The 21,288-nt window shown below is 49.8% G+C and overlaps 1 protein-coding gene across 3 annotated transcripts in view; it reads right to left on the minus strand.

Moving 5' to 3' along the window:
• The window catches only part of VAV2 (vav guanine nucleotide exchange factor 2), a 149,650-nt gene that overhangs the window by 41,460 nt on the left and 86,902 nt on the right, over window positions 1-21,288 (minus strand). For all 3 annotated transcript variants that reach the window (XM_075054861.1, XM_075054863.1, XM_075054862.1), the window contains exon 3: window positions 11,330-11,388. In XM_075054861.1, coding sequence (XP_074910962.1) covers window positions 11,330-11,388 — 59 coding nt within the window. The remainder of the gene's footprint in view (window positions 1-11,329; window positions 11,389-21,288) is intronic.

Here is a 21,288-nt window from a genome sequence, read left to right on the forward strand (position 1 = left end):
CGCGGGCCGGGCTCGTCTCAGGGTGACATTTTCCACTTGAGCTGGCTGCAGAAACAGATTTGATGTGGTGGGGAGAGGCCGGGGGGAAAAGAGCCCTGCTCTCGTTCCTGCCCCACTAGATCCGCATCAAGGCAACTCTAAGAAAAATCAACCGCGTGAACTTATAACCCACTGTTTCTCACCGGGGTTCCCCTTGTACACATCCAGGTCCAGCACAGGACTTGCATTTAGGCACCTTCATGCAGATTATCGACTTGGCCCCAACCATGCAGGGAGAAGCATCTCCATCTGGCTGGATGATGGGGCTGCACATTCTCCAGCCATGAGCTCCCCAAGAGCAACCGCGTTGTTTGGGACCAGTGTGTATGTCATTATTTTTTTAAAAAAGAGCAGAAACATTGGAAGTCAGGGGGTCTAAAAGCTACTGGTTCCCTGGGAAATCGTTACAGATCTCCAGGTGCATTGCAACGCCATACACAGTATTAAATGCTATAGCTGGGAATGCCCAACAGTAATGAGTAAAGTATTTTGAGTTCGCTGAAACCCAACAGATTTGCAGAAATCCCAGTTCATTTAAATTCATTTGAAAATGGCTCTTATTTAGTAGCATTAGTTAAGCACTAGACTTTGGTTTTCACTCCACCGTCATGAAAAACCACCTGCTGAGCCATTTATCCTCCCAGCCCGCGCCTGGGCTGCAGCAAGCCTGATCCCACTTAGATGAAGAGCAAAAGCCCCAGCAACATCAAACACCGCTGGAACAGGCTCTTAGAGATAATAAACCTCCCAGAGTAGACTTCTTCACAGACAAACCCCACAGCATTCAACAGCATCGCTTCCAGAGATCAAAGAAGAGAACGAAAGTAGGATCAATCTGATGTGTTTGTTTTAGAGCCTAAAAGAGAAGGAAAGACCAAGTAATTTGTTATGGAGTTTAGAGTGAGCTTCTCCTCTTGAGGACAAGTCTTAGAGGAGATGATTGTTCTCGACACGCGATGCAAAGCACCCCCTTGATCTTACAAAACATTTAGGCTACTTTCTGGGCCGGAGAGCTTGCACACGCACAGCACACAGCACCCTGCAAACGCAACGAGCTCTTGCAAAGCAAGGCAGGAGCAGCCTGGAGCCAGAGTACATCACACAGGGGGATAATCAATCAATATTTCAGGAGGCATCTAATGCAAAACCCCTCCCTCACTCTCAGCAGTCACTCGGGTTACCCCATGATCCATCCCACGCCGTATCCTCATCAGCCACCCCCGCAGTAATCCTCTCTGCGGGGAGAAGGAGCAGCTCGATGCACTGCCTGGCTGCTCTCTCCTCTGAATTATTTAATGGGAAGAGCCAGGTAGGCTGCAATTCTAACAGCAATAAGCAGAAGGATTTATTTATTTATTTATGAACATATTTCAGCATCTGGGTGCCTCGTCCCAGCCAACTGAAGCCAGCTGTTCACCTCCGTGATACCGTCACTGAGAATACAGAGGGTCAGGGATGGGTCAGCTTTAGTCTGATAATTTTGTACGGTAGCATCTTAGCCTCAAATCCATGTGTGACAGAGCAGGGAGGATCCGGCATGATTTATTTTCTATTTTCCCGGTTTCCATTCTGATTTCTTGGGGTCAAACACCAGGCGTGAGAACAGAAAGCCTGGTTAGAAGTGGGCAGGGTGCAATCGTCCCACTCGCTGCCCACCGTCCCACAGAGGTGTTCCCATCCAAGGCCGCTCTCGGTGGATATCATCTGTCAGGCAGATCTGCAAGGAGGTTTTCATGGCTTGTGCAAGCACCCACAGGAGACTAAAGGAGGTGGCTTGTCCCTTACTGGGAGCGGGATTCCAGCCTCCCAACACCAGCACGATAATCCCCCCCTATTTTCCTAAGTCCAGCGATCACACTTCAGTGTTTTAAAAAGCAGGTGGAGTATGTGACACCCGTGAAACCTGAGCTGCTCCCATCTGCTGCCCCTTCTGCGAGGGATTTCTTCATAAATGGAAGGACCAGAGCCTCAAGCTGGCACAAAGGAGCTTCTACAGCTCTGCTGGGATGGATGGGGCTGTGCTGAGTCTTCCTGGCTCAGGATCTGGCAGAAAAACATTTCCATAGCACGGTATCTACAGACCATAATTACACCTTGCAGTAGCTCACAAAACCCATGGCTGGGTGTAGAGATCCTCCGACAACCCCGCTTTGAAGAAAATATCGTGGCAATACAAAGAAAACCCACGGGACTCTACGATTTCACCGAGGTTTTGGGCTTCAGGCTGTGCTTTCCGTGTGAGTTTGGGTGGGGGGGTCGCAGCTGGCTGCAGCTCCCGTGCTTCCAGATGAGTCCATCTGTCCCGCTGCTGAGGTTTAATGCTGCTTCAATCCCAAAATACATTTCTCCAGGGGAAGGGCTCAGACCTCGGCCGTTCGTAGCACGTCATTTTCGATAGCTCCAACCTTTCCGCCTTTTTTCGAACTCCTCTTTTTCTTCAGGATGGCAAGCCGCTCCCTGAGCACGGCATCACCCCGTCCCCATGGGTCGCCCATCACTTCTGGCACCCCGGAGCTGTAGCGGGTCCCCTGGGCACGCCGGCACGCCTTCACCAGCACAGCACTCCCGAAGCCATCCAAAGAAAACCATGTGGGTTTGCAAGATGTTTACATACAACTGAAAATGCATTCATCATCGGCTTTGGTGGGATTAGGCAGATTAAAGCAGCATTTCATTTACTGATGTACCGAGAGGCGGCTGCGAGCTGACCAGGGACGAGCAAAGAGGTGACTTGGAGCTGCTTCTCCAGCCCCGCTCTCGACCCAGGCAGCACCTCTGAGTTTTGGTTCCCATCTGTGAAATGGGAACAGTGTCAGGGAATGATTTTGGTAAAGTGCTGTGAGATGGATGAAAACCACGCTTATTTATTCTTATAAAGCAGAATGGAATCAATTCTCTCCCTGCAGAACAAGACACATCGGAGCATACCAAAAGCTGCTGAATTTAATTAAAATCATACTATTGTGTTACATTACTCATCTCTGGAAAGAAGCACCTCATGCTGTGCCAAAGTTTAGACATGTCCTCTGTAAAATTATTATTTGCTTTTATTTGTGGTCTGGAACTTGCAAAAATTCTCACAAGATTAATTCTGATAGAAATTCAGTGGGGAAACAGCAAGCTACATCATCAGATAACACAAAGATGATGATTTTGCAGGAGAGTACTTACAGCATTTAGCACAGTGCACTGCACAGTGCCCAAGGGTTAGCTGCATGCCCTGCTTTATCTTTAGCTCAAATCTGAACCGAGTATTTCTGGAGACTACGAGACAAAAAAATAACAGCTCATATAATTTTATGTTTCAACACATTATCGCATTTTTTAAAAATTCTCATGTACCAATGCTTCGCTCAAGAAAGCGGTATGATTTTCTCCTCACTTCAGCTCCACATTGACGATAACAGATGGATAAAATCAAAAGGGGAATCCAGAAACATTTTTCTCAAAAAGGGAAAAAACCCCAAACCCTCTGGGGCAACAGCACAACCAATCACTAAAAAATGATTTGGCCCAGCTCTCTGACTCAGAAGAAAACTAGATTTGAAAACAGCGTGGCTGAAAAATCAATCTCTGGGCAGGGACGTGGGCAGCCCTCCCTCCCGGTGGGATGTCCCCATGGCCCCGCTTCCCCCAGGAACGCGTGAGCAGCGGGCTGGGAAGGAGGAAGGATGCTCTTACAGCTCATCTGCCAGCTCAAAACTGCAGCAGTGCCCTGCCGAGCCCAGCACCAAGGCAGAGGGGTTTTGCACCCACCGTGGAGGGAGCCAGCGAACCAAGCCGAGCTCCCTCTGGGCACGTTCGCCCTGGGCAGGTGGCACCGCTCACCCGGGGAGCGTAAAGATAAATCACAGCCGGGACGTAACGACCTGGGACACATCCCACGGTATTTAACAACATCCCCACAAGGCTCTGCAATTGCCTAACTTTGGAAAACTTTTGTTAAAACCCTTAAACCCCCCATTTTTAACTTGTAGCAAAGCAGCACAAGGAAATCTTTTAGCAGTCCGAGCAGCAGTTTCTCTGCTGTACCTGAGCAGCTGCAATCCTATGTAACGCATGCCAATAAAAACAAATAACTACCTAAATATATATTTCTGCCTGCTTCCAGACCAGTGCCAGCACTGCTGGCTGTTTGCACGAAAGCACCACCAGCACATCCCAGCCAAGCGGGGTCCTACTGTGCGACGCAAACCAGATCTAAACAGACCACCTGGGCTGAGCAGCACTTTCTGTGGTCCACGAGGAACAAAAAGATGTATGCTCCCCCCTCTCTGCTGGGGTGCAAAGAGACACGGTTTGTCCCAGAGCACTTGAGTACACCTCTCTCCAGGCACAGCCCGTGGTTGTGCCTCCAGCCCCGAGCCCTCCTGTCCCCCAGTGCCAGGAGCCCCCCCAACCCCCGAGTCCCCCATTTTGGACCAGCCAAGCCTGAAGCCTTTCTCCATCGGGGCAAGGACTCCATCTCCTTTCTCTCTTGGGGCAAGGACTGCGTTTCAGGGAGACCTTTCCAGCACCTTTGATTGTCAACCTATGCACCGACCCTGCCCAGGAGAGCGAGCTGTTTATGTCTTGGTGTTGCACCCAAAGGTGAGATGGTGCGAGGGTGGTCAGTGACACAAGAGGGACCCCGAGGGAAGCACTACACGGGCAAAGTCGATGAGCGATAACAAGGCAGGTGCACCCCAAAAACCAGCAAGCCCCACATGTGGCTATTGTCGGAATTGTATCTTCATCATGTAAAGCTGTTGGTGGGGAGGAGGCGAGAGAAACTGCTTTTGCTTTTACTAGCAGATGCTTACGGGGTGACCTCAGCATCTCCCAAGCCTACAAAGCAGCCGCGCAGAAAAACATGTCAATGGTATTTTTCAGACTCTCTTAGGAGCAAGTCTGTGAGGATACATACTTGCCAAAATAAATGCGTTAAAAACATTTTTAGCCGGAAAGGAACTGCTTTTAGCCAAAGATCCTGCTTATTGACAAAGGAAGAAGCTTTACGGTCCCTCCTAAAGAAGGTCCGTCCATGTCACAGGAGGCCATCTCCACTCGACCACGGGCTTGCGAGGTCTGTGGCGGAACCTCTGCGGATTTGTGCTGGTCAGGACTGGTGGTCAGTCCCAGGACTGGTCCCAGTCCCTGACGCCCTGGAGCACAGGAGAGCGCTGCACAGCACCCGTACGTATTTCCAGCCACGGATTCCTTCCACAGCCTTCTATATCCATTTTATAGCAACGCTTACAGCACGTACAAGGGATACACAACGGCAGTAAAAAAAATAATGGGCAAAGTGCAATTACAGAGCACACACTGGCAATGAATAAAACAGCCCTTGTAAAACCAACCTTACAGGAGAAGAGGTCCCGTAACTACCTCCTCACCAGAAGACACTCTGGGACTTAATTGCTAGCGACTTTAATTGCTTGCCATTTTCACACATGGAAGGATCCACCTCCTGAGTTGAGTTACCATCCCCAGGGGCAGGGGGACCAGAGACCAATTATGATCAGCATGAAGCCTCCACCGTGCTGGAGAATCTTTGCAAATCCCATAAAAGATTTCTCCTTATCTCCCTTCTCTTCTCTAGGACAGCAAGGGGAACGTCTCCTTGATCAGCTACGCTAGGGCTTGTGCCATCCCATCTTTTGCAAGAAGTAGGTTTAGCTGGCAGGATCACAAAGTCTCCTCCACAAGGAGACCCCCACTGGAAACGTAAGGGTACCCCCACACCGTAGCGGGGCTCATTCAGACAGGGAAAATGGATTAAAGTCATGAAACCTGGACAAAACTCTAGGTTTAATCCTGAACTGGTGGATGAAGGGCGGGGGAATTTCCAGATCAAACACAGCTGACCGGCGAATGACACACACTGGGAGCAGAGAAACACGCACATTTTGCAGGGCAGGGGCTCGAGGGCTGCCCATGCAGGTCCAGCTCCATTTGCCCCCCTCTGCCCCTCTCCTGCAGGCTGGCAGGGCACCACCACACTGAGGAACGCCGCTTGCTCAGCACGGCAATATTACAACCCCGAGAATGGCACAGGCGGGACGCTTGTGACTCTCCCTTCCCATCCCTCCTCCCTTTCACCCCTACATACATCCTGATATTATTGGCAAGCCGTTAAGTACAGAAACTCCAGGGCTGATAATGCTGCAAACCTCATTTTGAGCGCGTCAGTCTGTTTTAATAGTTTACCTGGGCAAAGCTGAGCAATACTGAACCTCGTTAGCAAGGCATGGGGTTTGCAGGCAAAGCAGGGTGGTAGGAAAGTCTCCTCTGGGTTAAATCCCTACTGATGGGAAGATGCTGGTACAGCTCGTTTACCTGCCTTGAACTTGACCAGAGGCAGCTCCAACCTGGAGCTTCTCTCCTCCCAACTCACCAGCCGTGTTGTAGAGATGGGCAAAAGGGAGGCACGATGGCCTGGACGGTGGTCTGCACTCGACAGGGTGCCTGTGGGCACCCCCAGCCCTGACACCCGCTCGGCACTGGATCTGCTGGGATGGAGGGCACCCAGGGGCTCGGGCGAGCATCAGGACCGATGCCAGCCCCAACTCTGGAAAGCCAGGAGGGTTTCTCTCCTCCACTGACGTGTCCAGCCTCCCGTAAGCAAAACAGCAAATCCCAGCTCCTAACGTACAGGACTTTCAGGGGACTCGCAGGCATCCAAAGAGCCATCACCATCATCACCGCTCCCCCAGATCAAACCAGCCCTGCAGCCGCAGGCAGGCAACAGGCAGCTCCCAGCCAAGGGCTTGCCCTGGACTGCCAGCAAATCTGCTCCGTCACCTCAGGGCATGTGATGTGCAGAGGTTAATTGCCAAGAAAATCAGCATTTTGGCTTGTATTTATTTATTTGTTCACATGCAAGGTAAACCTCTGCCTAGGGTGATGGGCTGGCCTCCTTGTGTTTGCCTGGAGGTAAAACTAATGTCACTTATTCTTCCCAGCAGCTGTCACCAGGTAGCTGTGCGGTGCCACCGACGGGAGGGGGTCCTGCCTTGGCCCCCAGGATGGGGAAAACACAACCATCCCCTTCTCCTTCCCTCTGCCACCCAGCCAAAGCACCACCGCTGCTCCCGGAGGAGAAAACCTCCTCTTGACAAATAGGATTCACCCCTCCTCCCCATTTGCAAATGTTTTGAAATCTATTTTATTAACTGCAGTGCCTTCTGAAGAAAGTCACTGAGAGGTTCAGTTCATATATAAAGGATTTACTTAGATTAAGGGCCTCAGTAAAAGGCCTTTGAACATGCTAACTCCTTCCCGTTTTCAGATGGTTTCACTGTGCACACATTAAAAATGCATGCAGGCAGCATGAGCCAATATTCCTTAACCTCCTGCTTTGCTTGCAAAACCCTGCTTCCAGGAAAAACATATATCTCGGGGAGATGAAAAAACACTTGCATGTGAGCTGTGAGCGGAGGGGGCAAGTCAGTGGAGCTCGTCACATCTGGACGACGGCCGGAGCCCAGCGGACGCTGGGATGTACCATGGGCAACGGAGAACAGCCAGGGCTGCAGCAGGAAAGTCTTAAGGAAAAAAAAACTTTAAGAAAAAAAAAAATCCTGGTTTATTGGGACCTGCAACAAGAAGTCCTGCTGTCCTCCAGAGAGCTGAGTTTGCTCGAGAAAACTTGGAATGAAAACTCATCCTCCAGAGCACAGGAGAACCTTTGCACAGTCCCCCTGTTTGACCACACTGCTCCTGTCTGCTGCAAGATCCTCTCACCTAACTTGGAAGAATTTAGTGCCAACCACCGTGAGAAATGGGGTAATGGACTTAACGGGGCGTGAGTCGGGTCTGCAGTGGCAACTCCTGGTGAGACCTGGCTGTAAAATGAAGGTGCCTTGTTCAGAGACAGCCACGGATGAGCAAGGAACCCAGTGGTAACTTCTCACTGCGACTGCTGACAGTCCTCCAGACAGATGGAGGAAAGGATGAGAAACAGTAACCATTAAAAAAAATCCCCTCTCCTTAGCTGATGGGCAATGCTACACCACGAGGATCTTTTCTTTGTCTCCACATACAGCTCTGTAAAACGACGCACGGATGAAAACCCCAGGAAAAGGGTATTATCACATTACTGCAGAACCTGTGCTCCCAAACAAGATCACGCGGCAGCGCTGCCGAAGGCTGCCTGCGCCCGCCGAGCAGGCAGGTCTTGTCTCCAACGAGCCAGGTGAACAAAGGCATTTCTCATCTCCCCATTTCTGAGAGAGGAAAATCAGACACACAAGGCTAAGGGATTTGCCCAGGGCCGCGTACAGCACCTGGGGCAGAGCCAAGATCCGAACACAGTTTTGTGCATCCGCCTCCCCTTCAGCAGGTATCTTTATCCACAAAACCATCTTTCTTCTGAATGCCTTAAATTAAAGAGAGAAAATGTGCCTTTTTCTAGGAGGCACCAATAAGCCTCTTATCATCAAGGGGCTTGTTATGCACGGTGCACTACCCAAAAAATAACCCACTGCAGTGGGGGTGGTGGTCCTTGCAACTACACGCTTCTTTAATGATGTGCTGTTTGCACAGCCTCGTGCAAGACAGAAATCTATTTTTGCAATCATTAGAGACCATCACCTGCTAGGAGGTAAGTCAGCAATGTACCATGCTGGAGGGTGACACTGTTTTCTGCAGGACTTCCAAAACCTGCAACTGGGACTAGAACAGAGCGGGAGGAGGTGAGACCCAGCACGGGCTGTAGCTACAGCTGCAATAGATTAAGCCCAGCCTAGTGTGCTGCAAACAAAACATTGCATTTAAGAACATTTTTTGCCATGTTTTGCTGCTTGTAGCTTGTTTCTTGGAAGAAACACTCTGTCATCTCAACATAGCTATCCTGATAGCTATCTGATTTACTCTGTGAAACAAGGTTTCTCTGGCAAGGTTCATGTGTCTAGAAATTATTAGACAGAAAGACTATTTTTTTTTCACTGAATAGCATACAAGATTGATTTTTATTTTTCTACCCTACATGCCATGAAACTTATTTAAGGACAACTAATAGGCTTAATCTGCATGATCCTGAAGTTTTAGACCCAAAATAGGGTTTGGAGCAGAGCCACATTCATGATACGGGGCTGAAGACCACACAATCCAAATGCCATCCTATATTGCACTGTATTTACCGTGTTTTTGAGCACCGGGCCTAAGCCAACAAGACTTTTCCCATTTATTTCAATGGCAGCATCTTCACTGGGGGAGGGCAGCGTAGGGACCCCAACCATCAGTGGGGATCCCAGTGAGCTGAGGGGCAGCAGTGGCCGACGTGAGCAGTCCCTTCGGGGAGCCAGAGCTGCTGCTGGTTCCCACAGATTAAATTAATTCATCCGAGATTAGTTTCTGTCATTGAGGCTTTTGTGATGGTGTAGCAAGAAATGATCTAATTAAAAGGAAAAAACGTGTGGCAACGGACAAAGGGAGGGCTCTCTGACTGCAGGGGACAGCAGTGATGGGAAAGGACACCCCCGGGGGGGGGGGGGGTATTTTCCAGCTAACAGAGCGACAACATTTTCTCTTCTTACAGAGCTGGCAATGGGGAGGAGAAGCAGGGTTAATACGCAGGAAAACAGAATTAGAAGCAAAGACCCACTAAGCCCTGTGCTATTCTTGCGTAATTATGGTGCCAAAGGCTTCCAAGATAAGGGATTTTAGTGGGAACCGTAAATGCTGGTTGTACAATGAATGAGGAAAAGCCACCTATCCGCAAGAATAGCAAAGCCTCCCTGCTACCCCCCAACCCGCCCATCCCTGGCAGCGGGAGACCTCGACACAAACACCAGTGATTCAGCCAAAGCCTTCCCAGAGGACGACGGGCTCATTCATCCTCTGAACTGACACCAGGATCTCCCTGCCAAGGGAAGGGCTTCGCCAGGGCTGACACACCGCAACCTCTCCCAGCGATGCCCCGACACTTCAATCCAGCCCTTGCAAAGGCACTTGCAGCTTGTGCACGGGGGTTCCCCCATTACTCCCTGCCTCCAAATGCCTCGGGTGTTCTTTTCCCTTAAAATAATAATCACTGCGGGCTTCTCCAGGACTCAGGGCTAGCCTTAATATTAAATAGTCCCTAACTTACAGTACGTCTTTATTCCTCAGTGTGCTTTATAAACCTCTGCCCCCTGAATCTCCCCCCAGTCCTGGTGGGATCTGTCAGATTCCCGTTTAACGGATGGGAAAGCTCCCAGTTTGTTTTACACGTAAAAAGCTGTTCCCCTCCAGCAATATCAGTGCAGTTAAGGCAGTGAAAAGAAGTTCAAAAAGTGGAAATCGTGGGGTGGGGTGGTGGGCATGGGTAGCAGGGCTAGAAATAAAGCAGGGACCTCATCCAGCCTGCACCCCCACACCCCGGCTGTGCCTGGCCCTGGGATGCAGCCGCAGACCAATGCCCTGCTACGCCCTGACCAGAATAGCAGCGAGACACATTCTGCGGAGAAAAGCGAACGTGTTCTATAGCTGGGGGAAAAACACAACGCAAAAAAATCCCTCAAAAATGGAGGAAAGGTACTTTAGGCTGAGAACTCCTCCCAGTTATATCTGTGGTCCTAATGAGATGCTGCTGGCAGATTAATAATAAAAACGCACACTAACAAGAAAACCAATTGCGGACCAATTTTGCAGGGAATTGAACAAAGACCAGGATAACAGCTCTGCTTAAGAGGGTTCTCTGCTGGTTTTAATTCCTTCTCCACTGCTCCTTCAATTAGCAGAGGAGGGGCAGCCCTGGCAGCAGGGCAGCCCACCCTGGGTGCCAGGGCCAGGTTACTTATTAACCCCCATTACCTATTCAGCACTAATGTGCCTTTGTCAGAGCCAGGAGGTAATTCCCCAGCTGTTAGTGACTGAAAGGCCACCTGGGCACTTCTGCACAGACCAGGGTGACAAGTGGGGACAGTGGGGTGACACCACAGCTCTATGGGCAGAGCGAAAGGGACGGGCATCGCTGCCTTTCCTGGCATCCCCATCCTCAGCTGCACAGCCCCTGCAGAGGGGACCTGAGCAAAACCTCCAGCGAGAGACACTAAAACCCACTCTGCTACCCTCCCCAGCAGGCATACGGCACGCAACTCATTACATTCTCACTTATTTTATTTGTAAACTATTCCTGAGCAGCTGGTAAGGTTCTTTTACAAGTACCCTGCCTACATCCCAAAGGCACCGTTAATGTCTGTTTAACCCTAATATATCCCAACCATATTAATGCTTCTAGGGAGTCTGATGTGATTAAATACAAGGAATACGGATAGGGAGAGAGAGAAACATTATTTAAAGCATCACATTGAAAGGATCTTACCTAATTCCTTTGGTTTGAGCAATACTGTGGAAGGAGAGTCTGGATACTGCAGAGATCACCTGGAAATGAGAGAAAAAAATGCTGGTGTGCTTACTGAAGACAGAGGAAGGTTTGGTGGGAACCCGAGGACCCACAGCCTGGTATTTGGACCTGAACACCCACTGAAATGGATGTGCTTCAGTCCCCCCCATCCGTATCACAGCACGTCACCATCAGGGCTTGGAGGACACTATCAGTGCAAACACTGCTTTTTGTTTTACAACTGTGCATCAAAGACATTTAACCCTCAGCTATAAAGATACCCATTCAACGGCATCGTCCGAGGAAACGCCATCCTGCCACTCATATATCCAGACCTGCTCCAATAGGTTTTATGCAACACTAAGAACCATCGAAAAAAACCTACAAAACTTTGTATTTTATTACAAAAGGTTTGTCATTCCTTTCGTCTCTCCCCCCACAAAATGATCTTATTGAGGCAAACTTGCCAAGATTGAATCGTCTTGACTTCCTGCATTTCAATAAAGATGCATCATTAGTTTGTCAGAGGTGAGTGCAGACCATCGCCCTTTTCTGGGGGAGAATAGCCAGAAGTGATTCAACAACAAAATATTTTCATCAGCATCATAATCAGGAACAGTAAAGCCACCAGCTTTTTCTGAAAACTCCCATTTTTAATGGAAGTTTTAATTGCTATGCAGAATTTTCAATGAACACAAACAGAGAATGGTTTTAGTCCCTTATAGATATAAAACATGTTTTACTCTTGCTCATATTCATTATTTCAAAGCTAGATTGAAAAAACAAACCTATTATTTTTGGACTGGTTTCCCATCCACTGGAATGAATAGAGATGCCTGGTCCAGGACACAGATAAAGGACTTTTTGAGCAGTCCCTGCTGTCCAGGGCCCCCAGCTCTCCTCTAGGCATACAAACCCGAACACCATGGGGGCTGTGACTGCCTGGAGCTGCCCTGCACCCAACCCAGCCGTGGGGCACCCATTAGTGTTGCTTTCTTTAGGGAACACGTGCCCCCCTGCTGAAAGATGCCACCCTGGCTTGCTAAGGCACCTTTGGATCAGTCACCCAGCGGAGCACGTGCTCTAAGTGCCTGACTTTTCTCCTGGGATTGCTGTTGGAACTTAAAGCCTCTCTCCCTCCCACGTTATTATCCCAGAACATCAATCAGAATCGCATTGCGGATCCTCATGCAAATTCTTGCCGCTGCAAGAGGCATGCAAGCACCGGGCTCGTTTTGGGGGGATGCACGCCTGTGGCTTCTCAGACTGCCCTGAAGCCTGAGCTCCTCCTGCTGTGGCAGATCCTGCTCTAAACCTTGTCTTCTCCTCCACACTTTTGCAACCTTCATCCTTCTAATTTTTCTTTTCTTTTACCGTTGCCACGAATTCCAGCCCAGCTGTCGGCTGCCGGTGCCCCACGCGTGGACCCGAAGCTGAGGCAGCAACAAAGGAGCTGCCACAGTTTGGCATTTAGCAGTTGACTTTCCACATGGAGAACAGAGATGCTGAATTATTCAACAAGGCCATCGAGACTCTGTGAACCTCAAAACTTGGCCAAGTTTCTCCCTGGTATAAAACGTCACTAACAGGAGTTCAACGCAGAAAGGAGCTCCAGAGCAAGAAAGAATCTTCCTCGCAGCTCGGACACTTTATTGCCCCTGTATAACTCTTCTAGCAAAAGAGGGCTTTACCAAAGCATCCTTCCATGTCCGGTTTTTTTAAGATGTTGCCCCTGACATTTCCTTCTAAGCAGAGGACATGCATAAAGGATTTTTTTTAATTAGACAAAGCATTACTTTTGCTACCGCTGTCATGAGCATATTTTGGCCTATTTCTCACTCTCGAGAGCCCATCTGGACAGCTACCAGACCACCACCCCTGGCACGCCTCGTTTTACAGGGCTGCCCTGGAGCCACTGATTACAGACCATAATTACTGTGCAACTCGAAGACAAACCGTAAACTTTCTCAAGCAGAACTTTAGTGCTTGAGAGTTAGCGAACGTAAACGCAGTAAAGCTCCTCATTTTACTGGAATTAACAAAAAAAGCAGCACGGAGAAAGGCTGGTCGCTTCTGGAAAAGGTGCTTCAGCCACGTGCTCTCCTGCCAGCGAGCTGCAAGCTCCCAGAGCCAGCCGGTGACATTCCCACCTTCATCTCGGGGAGGCGTTAAGCAAGCCTGGCTCTCCGAGTCCCTCTCACACCTCCACCTCTGGCCGGTCTCTCGTTTGCTCTGGCTTTGAGGAGCGTCAAGCAAAGACGTGGCTTCTGGTAATGTCACATTTCGAGGAACAAATCTGCGCCGGAGAGAGGGAAAGGGGCTGAACCACCTTGGAAGGAGAAGGCAGCCCTGACTGTGAGCTCCACGCGAACCATGTCCCTCCCAGCGCTCTAAAGCGCATGCTGCCATTTCAATCTGCGTTTTTAAACAAGGTTGGCTTTGCCTTTGGAAATGACACGAACAGCAACAGGAGAAAGCAGGTGAAAGCCTAACCAGGAGTCAAAGCAATCAAGTCTTGCTCCCCAAATTGTCAGTAACTTAAAACGCCACTCCAGGCATGTTACTAAACCTCTCTGTGCCGCAGTCTCCCACCTCTAGACTTCTCCCCAGTTTGGGAGAGGAGGTGGGACTGAGTTCATTAAAGTCTGTGAAAGGTTCCAGGGCTTGTCCAGGCAGAGCCACGGTGCAGAGCATCACTGCCGGCGAGCGGTACCTGCGAATGCCGAGCCCAAACAGGGTGCAGAGGCTGGAGAGGCAGCTGGCAGCCCCCAGTCCCGCTCCACGGGGCTTAAAGGAGTCCAAGGGAAGTCCTAGACCGATTGAATAAGTCTCTTCTGTGGTCTATTATTAGACTTCTAAAGTACAAAAATCAGTTTATGAATCAGACGGTTATACCGCAGGGTTTGACTTCCAGGGAAATTTAAGAGAAAAGTGCACTGTTCTCTACGCCAACAATTTTTGCTTTGTTCTTTTATGAAAAGCCCCAAGCGCTGAACATCCTGGCACATCAAAGCCCGGGACCTGGTTCCAGCGACGAGCCAGCATGCACAGACACGCTTGCCGACGCTCAGGCTCCCAAATCGATGCTCAGGTACGTAAGCAAAGCGACCCACTTTGAGGGATCAGGTACAAAGAGCCTCCATGAAGCTTGGCATCTCTGAAAACGAGACTGAACAGTAACTGTCCCAATATCAGGGAGTATTTTTCCAACAACGACTCCTGCTAAAGCAGCAGCCAAGAGCAAAAAAAGCCAAGTGCAAGCCCAGCTCCTCTTACAGCTCCTGTGCTCCAGCCTGCCAGCCCCCAGCCAGGGAAGTGCTTAAGCATGCATTTAAGGATAAGTAATCCTCTCAATTTCAACAGGATTAAACAACATTCTTAAAAGTAAGTCAATCCTTAAGTGTTTGCTAAACGGTGTCTCATTTTCCCTGTAAAGCAGCTTCTTATTTGCAGAGAAACCCAGGAATATTTCCTGCCACTCCCGGCTATCATTTTCTATTAGGCCAGGCAGGATCTGCCTTGTTACGCACCCACGCAGCAGTTGGCACAAGGGGTCCCTGATCTCTTCTGAAGCTTTTCGTTGCTTCTGCAACACAAGGACATATTAATGTAACTAATACAGATATGACACTAAGTGGAATTGTAGTTCACTGGTTATTTATACCTCCCTTTTCTTTTATGGCAGCCTGGAAATGCAGACGCTTTGTTTTCCAAGGCAGATGGTATAACCAAAAAACATTTCTTGCCGCGGGCTACCGGTTCCCTTCAGATTTATGCTGATTATTTCATAAGATCAGGTTTTGGGTTTCCCCTCTTAAAACTAACCCGCTACTTAAAACTGGGAATCCAGTAGGACCGAGGCTGCTGCATCCTGGAAATGCTGCTGGAGCACACCGGGAGCAACAGCTTCCAAACCTGCTGGTCCCTTGAACCACACTCAAAAAAAGGCTACGATGACCCAAACCGCATCACGCCCGAGTGCCGTGCCATCGCACCAGCTGGGGTAGCGCTGGGGGCTCTCCCGGCTCCATCCCGGGGCAGAAACATCTTTGGGGAAAGCACCCTGCTCAGCACGGGCAGACGAGAGGGTTAGCAAAGTCATTTGACTTTGGGAAAACTATACTTTTATCTGTGTGTTTGTCTTCCAGGAGGAGGAGGGCTGTGGGCTTACGCAGATTATTATTACTTCACCCATTTCTCAATGCAATTTCCTCCAAGAAAACTGCATTTAGGGTGCAAATATTACCATAAAAGCTATATATAACATCCCGCTGACAGCAAGATGCCAGAAATGTAGTTATACAGGTATGCAGTGCAGGTGATGTACAGATAGACTTTCTCTACAGTCGACCTGCAGAGGGTTAGTGGGAAATTTCTGGTGGTTTCACCGTTAAAGGTGAGGGATGCCCTTCACATTCCTGACGTTCCAGTTTGCCTTGTATTTTTAGACGTGAATTAAAACCAGCCACCCAGCTGATCATTTACCGACCGGCACGCCGCACGAGATGAGATCATTGCCGTGAATCAACAGAACCAGAAACGGGGCACGAGGGCCGTGCACATGATTTCAGAGGCTGAGCATCAGAGGCCTCGTGGAGACTCTGATTTAAAAAGGCACTGAGTTCTGCACTTCATGGGAAAAAGAAAGAAAAGGAAAAAAAAAATAATCACGTCTCAAACTGGGTTCTTCACATTCACTGGTCACTTTGCAAGACACCTGGGTGAGTAAGGAAGTGGGATTTTTGAAAAGAAAAAAAAAAAAGCCCAAACCCCCACACCACCACAAGAAATCCTCCACTTTTCTTCTTTCGTACTACCAACACTTTCTTTTAGGAATTACGGATTTAAAAATAAAGCAAAACAACAACAACAAAATATTATGCTTACGGCTCTTCTATTTCCTCCAGCACTGTTTATTGCTGATGGTATCTCTGTGCATCTAGAAAACCCTCAAATAAACTCTCTCCTTATTTGAAAAAAACAAACTGACCCAGCTGGGCTGGAGAACCCTTCGCACACAAGGAACTCCCCAGGTGTCTGCGCTCCACGAGCGTGCCTCCAGAGCTGAGTGAGCTGCAGGGGTTACAGCCAGGCTCGGAGCCCGTGCCGAGCCCCAGCAAGGTCATGCATTCCCAGAACAAATGAATATTTGCTTCTAAGCAAATCGGGAGCTCTGCACAGCAGTGATAAGTCTGGGCAGAGACCTCGATGTTGCCACCTCTGTGCATACCCTTCTGGGTATTTCAGAGCCTGAAATTACTTGGAGGAATTTTCTGGTTTACCCCTAAATTCATGAAGGGCAAAAGAAATCCTGAGGCCAAACATCCCCAGCCTCTGTGTGGGTAGAAACCTGACCCCAAATTCAGAGACGAGCTAGTTAAATTATTTCTGAGTTGGATAATGGCATCCAATAGTAAAAACATGAAGAGTCCCAGGGAGAAGGCTGCTAAAATAAAAGCAGCCATGACAGCAAGTAGAGTTTGACCCAGTTGCCTCCAGTTTGTGGTGCCGGAGTACCCTGTATTTTCTCCTTTTGCTGCGCCAGCGCATGTGGCAGTGGCCGGTCACACACACCGGGCTGTGCAAAACCAGGAGCTGGTATTTGCAAACCACAGTGTCACCAGCAGTTTCCACCCTCCCATCTCCTCCGTTTGCACGTGCCTCTCACCTGAGTCCCACCTTGGCTAGACCAGCCCTGGAAAGTCAGCACAGCCAAGCCCCAAGTGTGAGAGCCAACACAAAACACAACCTGCTCGCTCTGGATCAATTATTTGTGCTCCGTGTGTGTGTTATTGCCTAGTGCGTGAACCTGCAAGATCTTACAGCATGTGTGCAGCGAACACAGCAAACGTTAAACCTACAGCTGCCTTCCAGCCCTCTCCCCGGACACCGGACAGCCGGGGCTGCTGCCACTTGAGCATCCCACAGATGTTGCTGGGAATTCCTTAAATCAACATCTCCCGATACAACCCGGTACCCGAGAAGAGCATCGCTGTACATGGCTACGGTACATTTTTTCCTTAGGATGCCAAGGGTGGGCAGAGCCCCATTAAGGGATCAAATCAGTTTGATTTTCCTACACCCAGGACTCTCTCCTCTCAGCTGAACCTCATCCACCCACCTGGCTGCTGAGGACGAGGGCTACTAAATAATAATCTGTTTGGACAACCAGCTTGAGCCTTTCCAGTGCCTGCCTGAACAGTTTCCCCCACGGCTCTTCTCCACCTGCCCGGGGATGCCACGGCTTCGCCTCCCATTCCCCCTCGTGCCAGGTGGAAAGGCAATGCGCCGGGGAAGCGTGGTGTTTGCTGGCATGCAGCGTTTGGAGAGGCACCAGCTGAGCGGATTTCGGCTGATACATATTTGACAAGGATTTTAAATCAAAGCTAGGGAAGTTGTTCCCTGACAGTGTGTCCAGGCTTCTCTCCCCGTATTTCACTACAAGGACCACACAACAGATAGGGAATTCAGTGATGGAGGTATGGTAAAGCCTCTTCCCTCCTCCAACAAATACCCATTCCAGGGATCCTTGACTGCCACTCCCTTTTGATTTATTGAAATATCAGCAACTTGTGACATTGCTATGGAGCTGCAGATGAGCTTCAGAGCACCTGTCAAATCACAGAAGATGGAAGAACCAGAAATGTAAAACAAAACCCATTTGCCAGAGCAGGTGGGGAACAACAGAACTGCTCTGCTTCCAGCACCCCTCTGGGTTCGCTGCTCCCTTGGCCTCAAAGATGTGTGTGCAGCATTAAGTGCTGTTCTCAGGGAAGTAGTAAATAACACCCTAAAGCCCAAACAGTGGTTTGGTGGAGAACTGGCCAGGGATGCTAGGACCGCATGTCTCACTGGGGCTGGACTGCTAGGCTGGACTTCCAATCTGCAAACTGGACACAGGAAAACTGGGTACAAGCTGGATTTTGCTTCTGAAATTCAGCAAGAAAGGCTGGACGTACACGCTCCTTCCTTTTCTAAAGGGATCCTTGGTCATGGAAGTAGCAAAGGGTTAAAATAGTCTCAAGTGAACATCTGACAGATTGTCCCCGAGCTACTATGAAGAAAATTAACTCTATCCCAGCCAAAACCAGCACAACCTCTTAGCCACAGTTCAGAGCACCCATGTCAGGCTGCGTTACGGTTACTGCTGTGTTACAGGGACGAGCGATTACACCTCTCAAGATAATGAGGTTAAGCCCTCTAACGAGAGCCCATCGTCAGAGATACACTTTCCAGGTGAAAACACCTTTACCAAAACCAAAAACTCCCCTGAGACAGCACGAGGAACACACACCAAATTTTTGTGTTATTCCCCTATAAGGCAGCTGAGGAGGGAGTGACTCCCCAGCAAGCCTGCCTTCACAGGAGCATCTACCAAAAGCAAAGTCCATAGCATTTTTTACAGAACTGACTAAAAAGGTCTAAAATACATTCCCAGCCAGCCCAGCGGTCCAGACAGCGTTTGGGCATCAGAAGCCTTTTCCATCCCCATGGCTCTTCTCTCCGGGGAGGGGGGAGCCTCGCCACGCTGGGGACACAGCAAGGAGGCAGCCCGGAGCATCCGTGTCCCAACCCAGAAATCCTTTGCAGTTGCAGTCTGTGGCTGCCGTGTCCTCAGGGAACCCTCACAAATCCAAATTTGATAAGCATTGGATTACACTTCTGTATAATGAGGGTGTAAGTGAGCTCGATGCCTTTAAGCCCCTCACTGTCCCTAAGGCTTCAAGAGGGGGAAAAGGGCAACACGGTTGGGGGAGCACCCAAACCACCAGCAAGTGCCACCCCGCTAGCACTGGGAAGCATCACCTCCCGTAACTGCAAGTGCAATGAAAGCCCAAAGCTCCCTGGGGAGCAGGAGGAGCTGGGCAAAAATCGGTCTGATGCCAAATGGTCATCCCCACACAGGAGGGAGAAAATGCCCAAGGGAGCAGAGAGGGAACAAAGGGGAGAAGCAGATTGTTCTCCTGGTTTCTGTGCTCCCCGTGATGCTCCTGGCGCTGCTAGCAGCTCTCCAGGGAGCAAGCTCCATCTACAGATCGATCCTGGATGATAAATTCTGTTAGAAAAGAGGAGAGGAACAGAACCCTGGGAAAAGAAAGGAAAGGGAGTTTCTGGACCTGATCCTCAGCCGCTGTAAAATCACCCCCACTCCTGTCAGCTGCTCTGATTTACAGCCTGGACTCTGCCTGTACCAGACTCTGATGACTCGGGCTGGTCCCAGGGCTCTGGCCAGCTCCTCCGCTTCCAGAGCACCACTGCGTCCTGAAGCCCATTAGCTGTAATGTGCTGCTCTAAGCACCGCTGCCATTACACTGTATGTGTTTGGCTGGTCTTTTTAAAACAAGGTTATTAAACCCAGTGTTATTTTGCATTAAACCCATTATTTGGCCACATTATGTGTTGGGGATGCAAATATTAAGCCATCGGCAAAGTCTCTGCTGATTTCCAGTGGGAACAAGACTTGTATCATTTTAACACATTTATTTTGAGCTATTTGGGGCCGGCATAATGTCTGCTATCAGGTAGTCTTACAACAGTGGGCAGTCATTGCAAAACCAGCAACATTGCCTGACAAGGAGGCGAAAATAGTAACTCGAGTGGATTTATAGCTACTGGTAGAAAAGCTCTGCACCGTATCACACCATCATAAGCTTCCCAGATGCACACCCCCCCTCTCCCATATTTAAGACATTGATCTGTCTTTTTCTATTACAGAGCAGCTGAGTATCGGAGGGAACATTGTCACACGTCTCTTAGGGGACTCTAAGCCCCAGTGTCTGTGCCTAAGGAAGTTATCTGTGCTCCTCCATCCCCTTTTTGATACGGATGTCCCCATCCCCTAGCAAATACGCCGAGCCAGGACCAAGGCAGAATAGGGTCCCTCGCCTCCCTGGGACACGGAGACGATGCAAAGGCAAGAGAGGGTAGAAGCAAAGCAGCCCAACCCGCAGAAGCACCGAGAGCTGCAAACAAGCCCAACCACGGTCTCGCCGTGCTGCTCCCCATGCCACCCACAACTCCCAAGCCCAGAAATTAATGCCCTGAAACTACAGTGCTTTCTTTATGCTGCCGAGTTCCTTTAATACAACAGCAATAAATACTTACTCTGCTACTTAATGGCCTCTCTCCTCCGACATGGATGCTGAGCTGCTGTCTCGTTCGGTTACTTTTACTATCACTATCTGATAGCCTGGCAACGACTAGAGTGAGGAGCTGGCTTTGATGGGACTTTAAAAGCCTGGCGGGGGGGAACCCAAGCAGTTTCTCAAGTGAGCTAACACCAAAGCCAACAGACATGAACCGAGAAAGCGCCTGCGGCTGCGCCTCCAGCTGAACATGGGAACAGAGATTCCCTTTGATGGCCCTGAAACACTCGAAGCGGCAAGCTCAGCCCTTAAGGAGAGCTCAGCAGCACCCATGGGTGCTGATAAGAGTTCAGGGCACAGGGTGAGAGGACGGTGGCGAGGGCTACGCTCAGCAAAGCCACTAGTTTGGGGCAAACTCAAGAGCAGAGTAGGTGCCACCACACTACGTGACACAGACACCCTGGGCCCGGAGGCAGCGCAGACACGAAGCCAAGACGAGGGCATGGCTCAGAGGAAGCTCTGCGTGAAACAAAACAACTGGTTTCCCGTAAACGGCAGGGATAAACGGCAGGGATTCATGGGGCAGGGATGAGCCGTGCCTGCTGCAAGCACACCCAGCTGCCTGCGAGCTGCTGCGCGCTTCTGTCCTGCCTGGGGACAGCCGTCCCCTGCTCCCCGCTCCAGGGCGAGGACGAGCTTACCCCATAGAAGGGCTCAGAGAGACCTTGCCTCTACAAGCATCTTTCTCAGACAGGAGAAGAAAACAGAAGAGACAGTGAAATTGCATCTTTATGCATCCAGCACTGGGACTGAGCGAGAGAGACGCGGTGCTATTGCAAACGTCCTGGCTAA

Source organism: Buteo buteo, chromosome 23, assembly GCF_964188355.1.
Source record: "Buteo buteo chromosome 23, bButBut1.hap1.1, whole genome shotgun sequence".
Classification (NCBI taxonomy): Eukaryota; Metazoa; Chordata; class Aves; order Accipitriformes; family Accipitridae; genus Buteo; species Buteo buteo.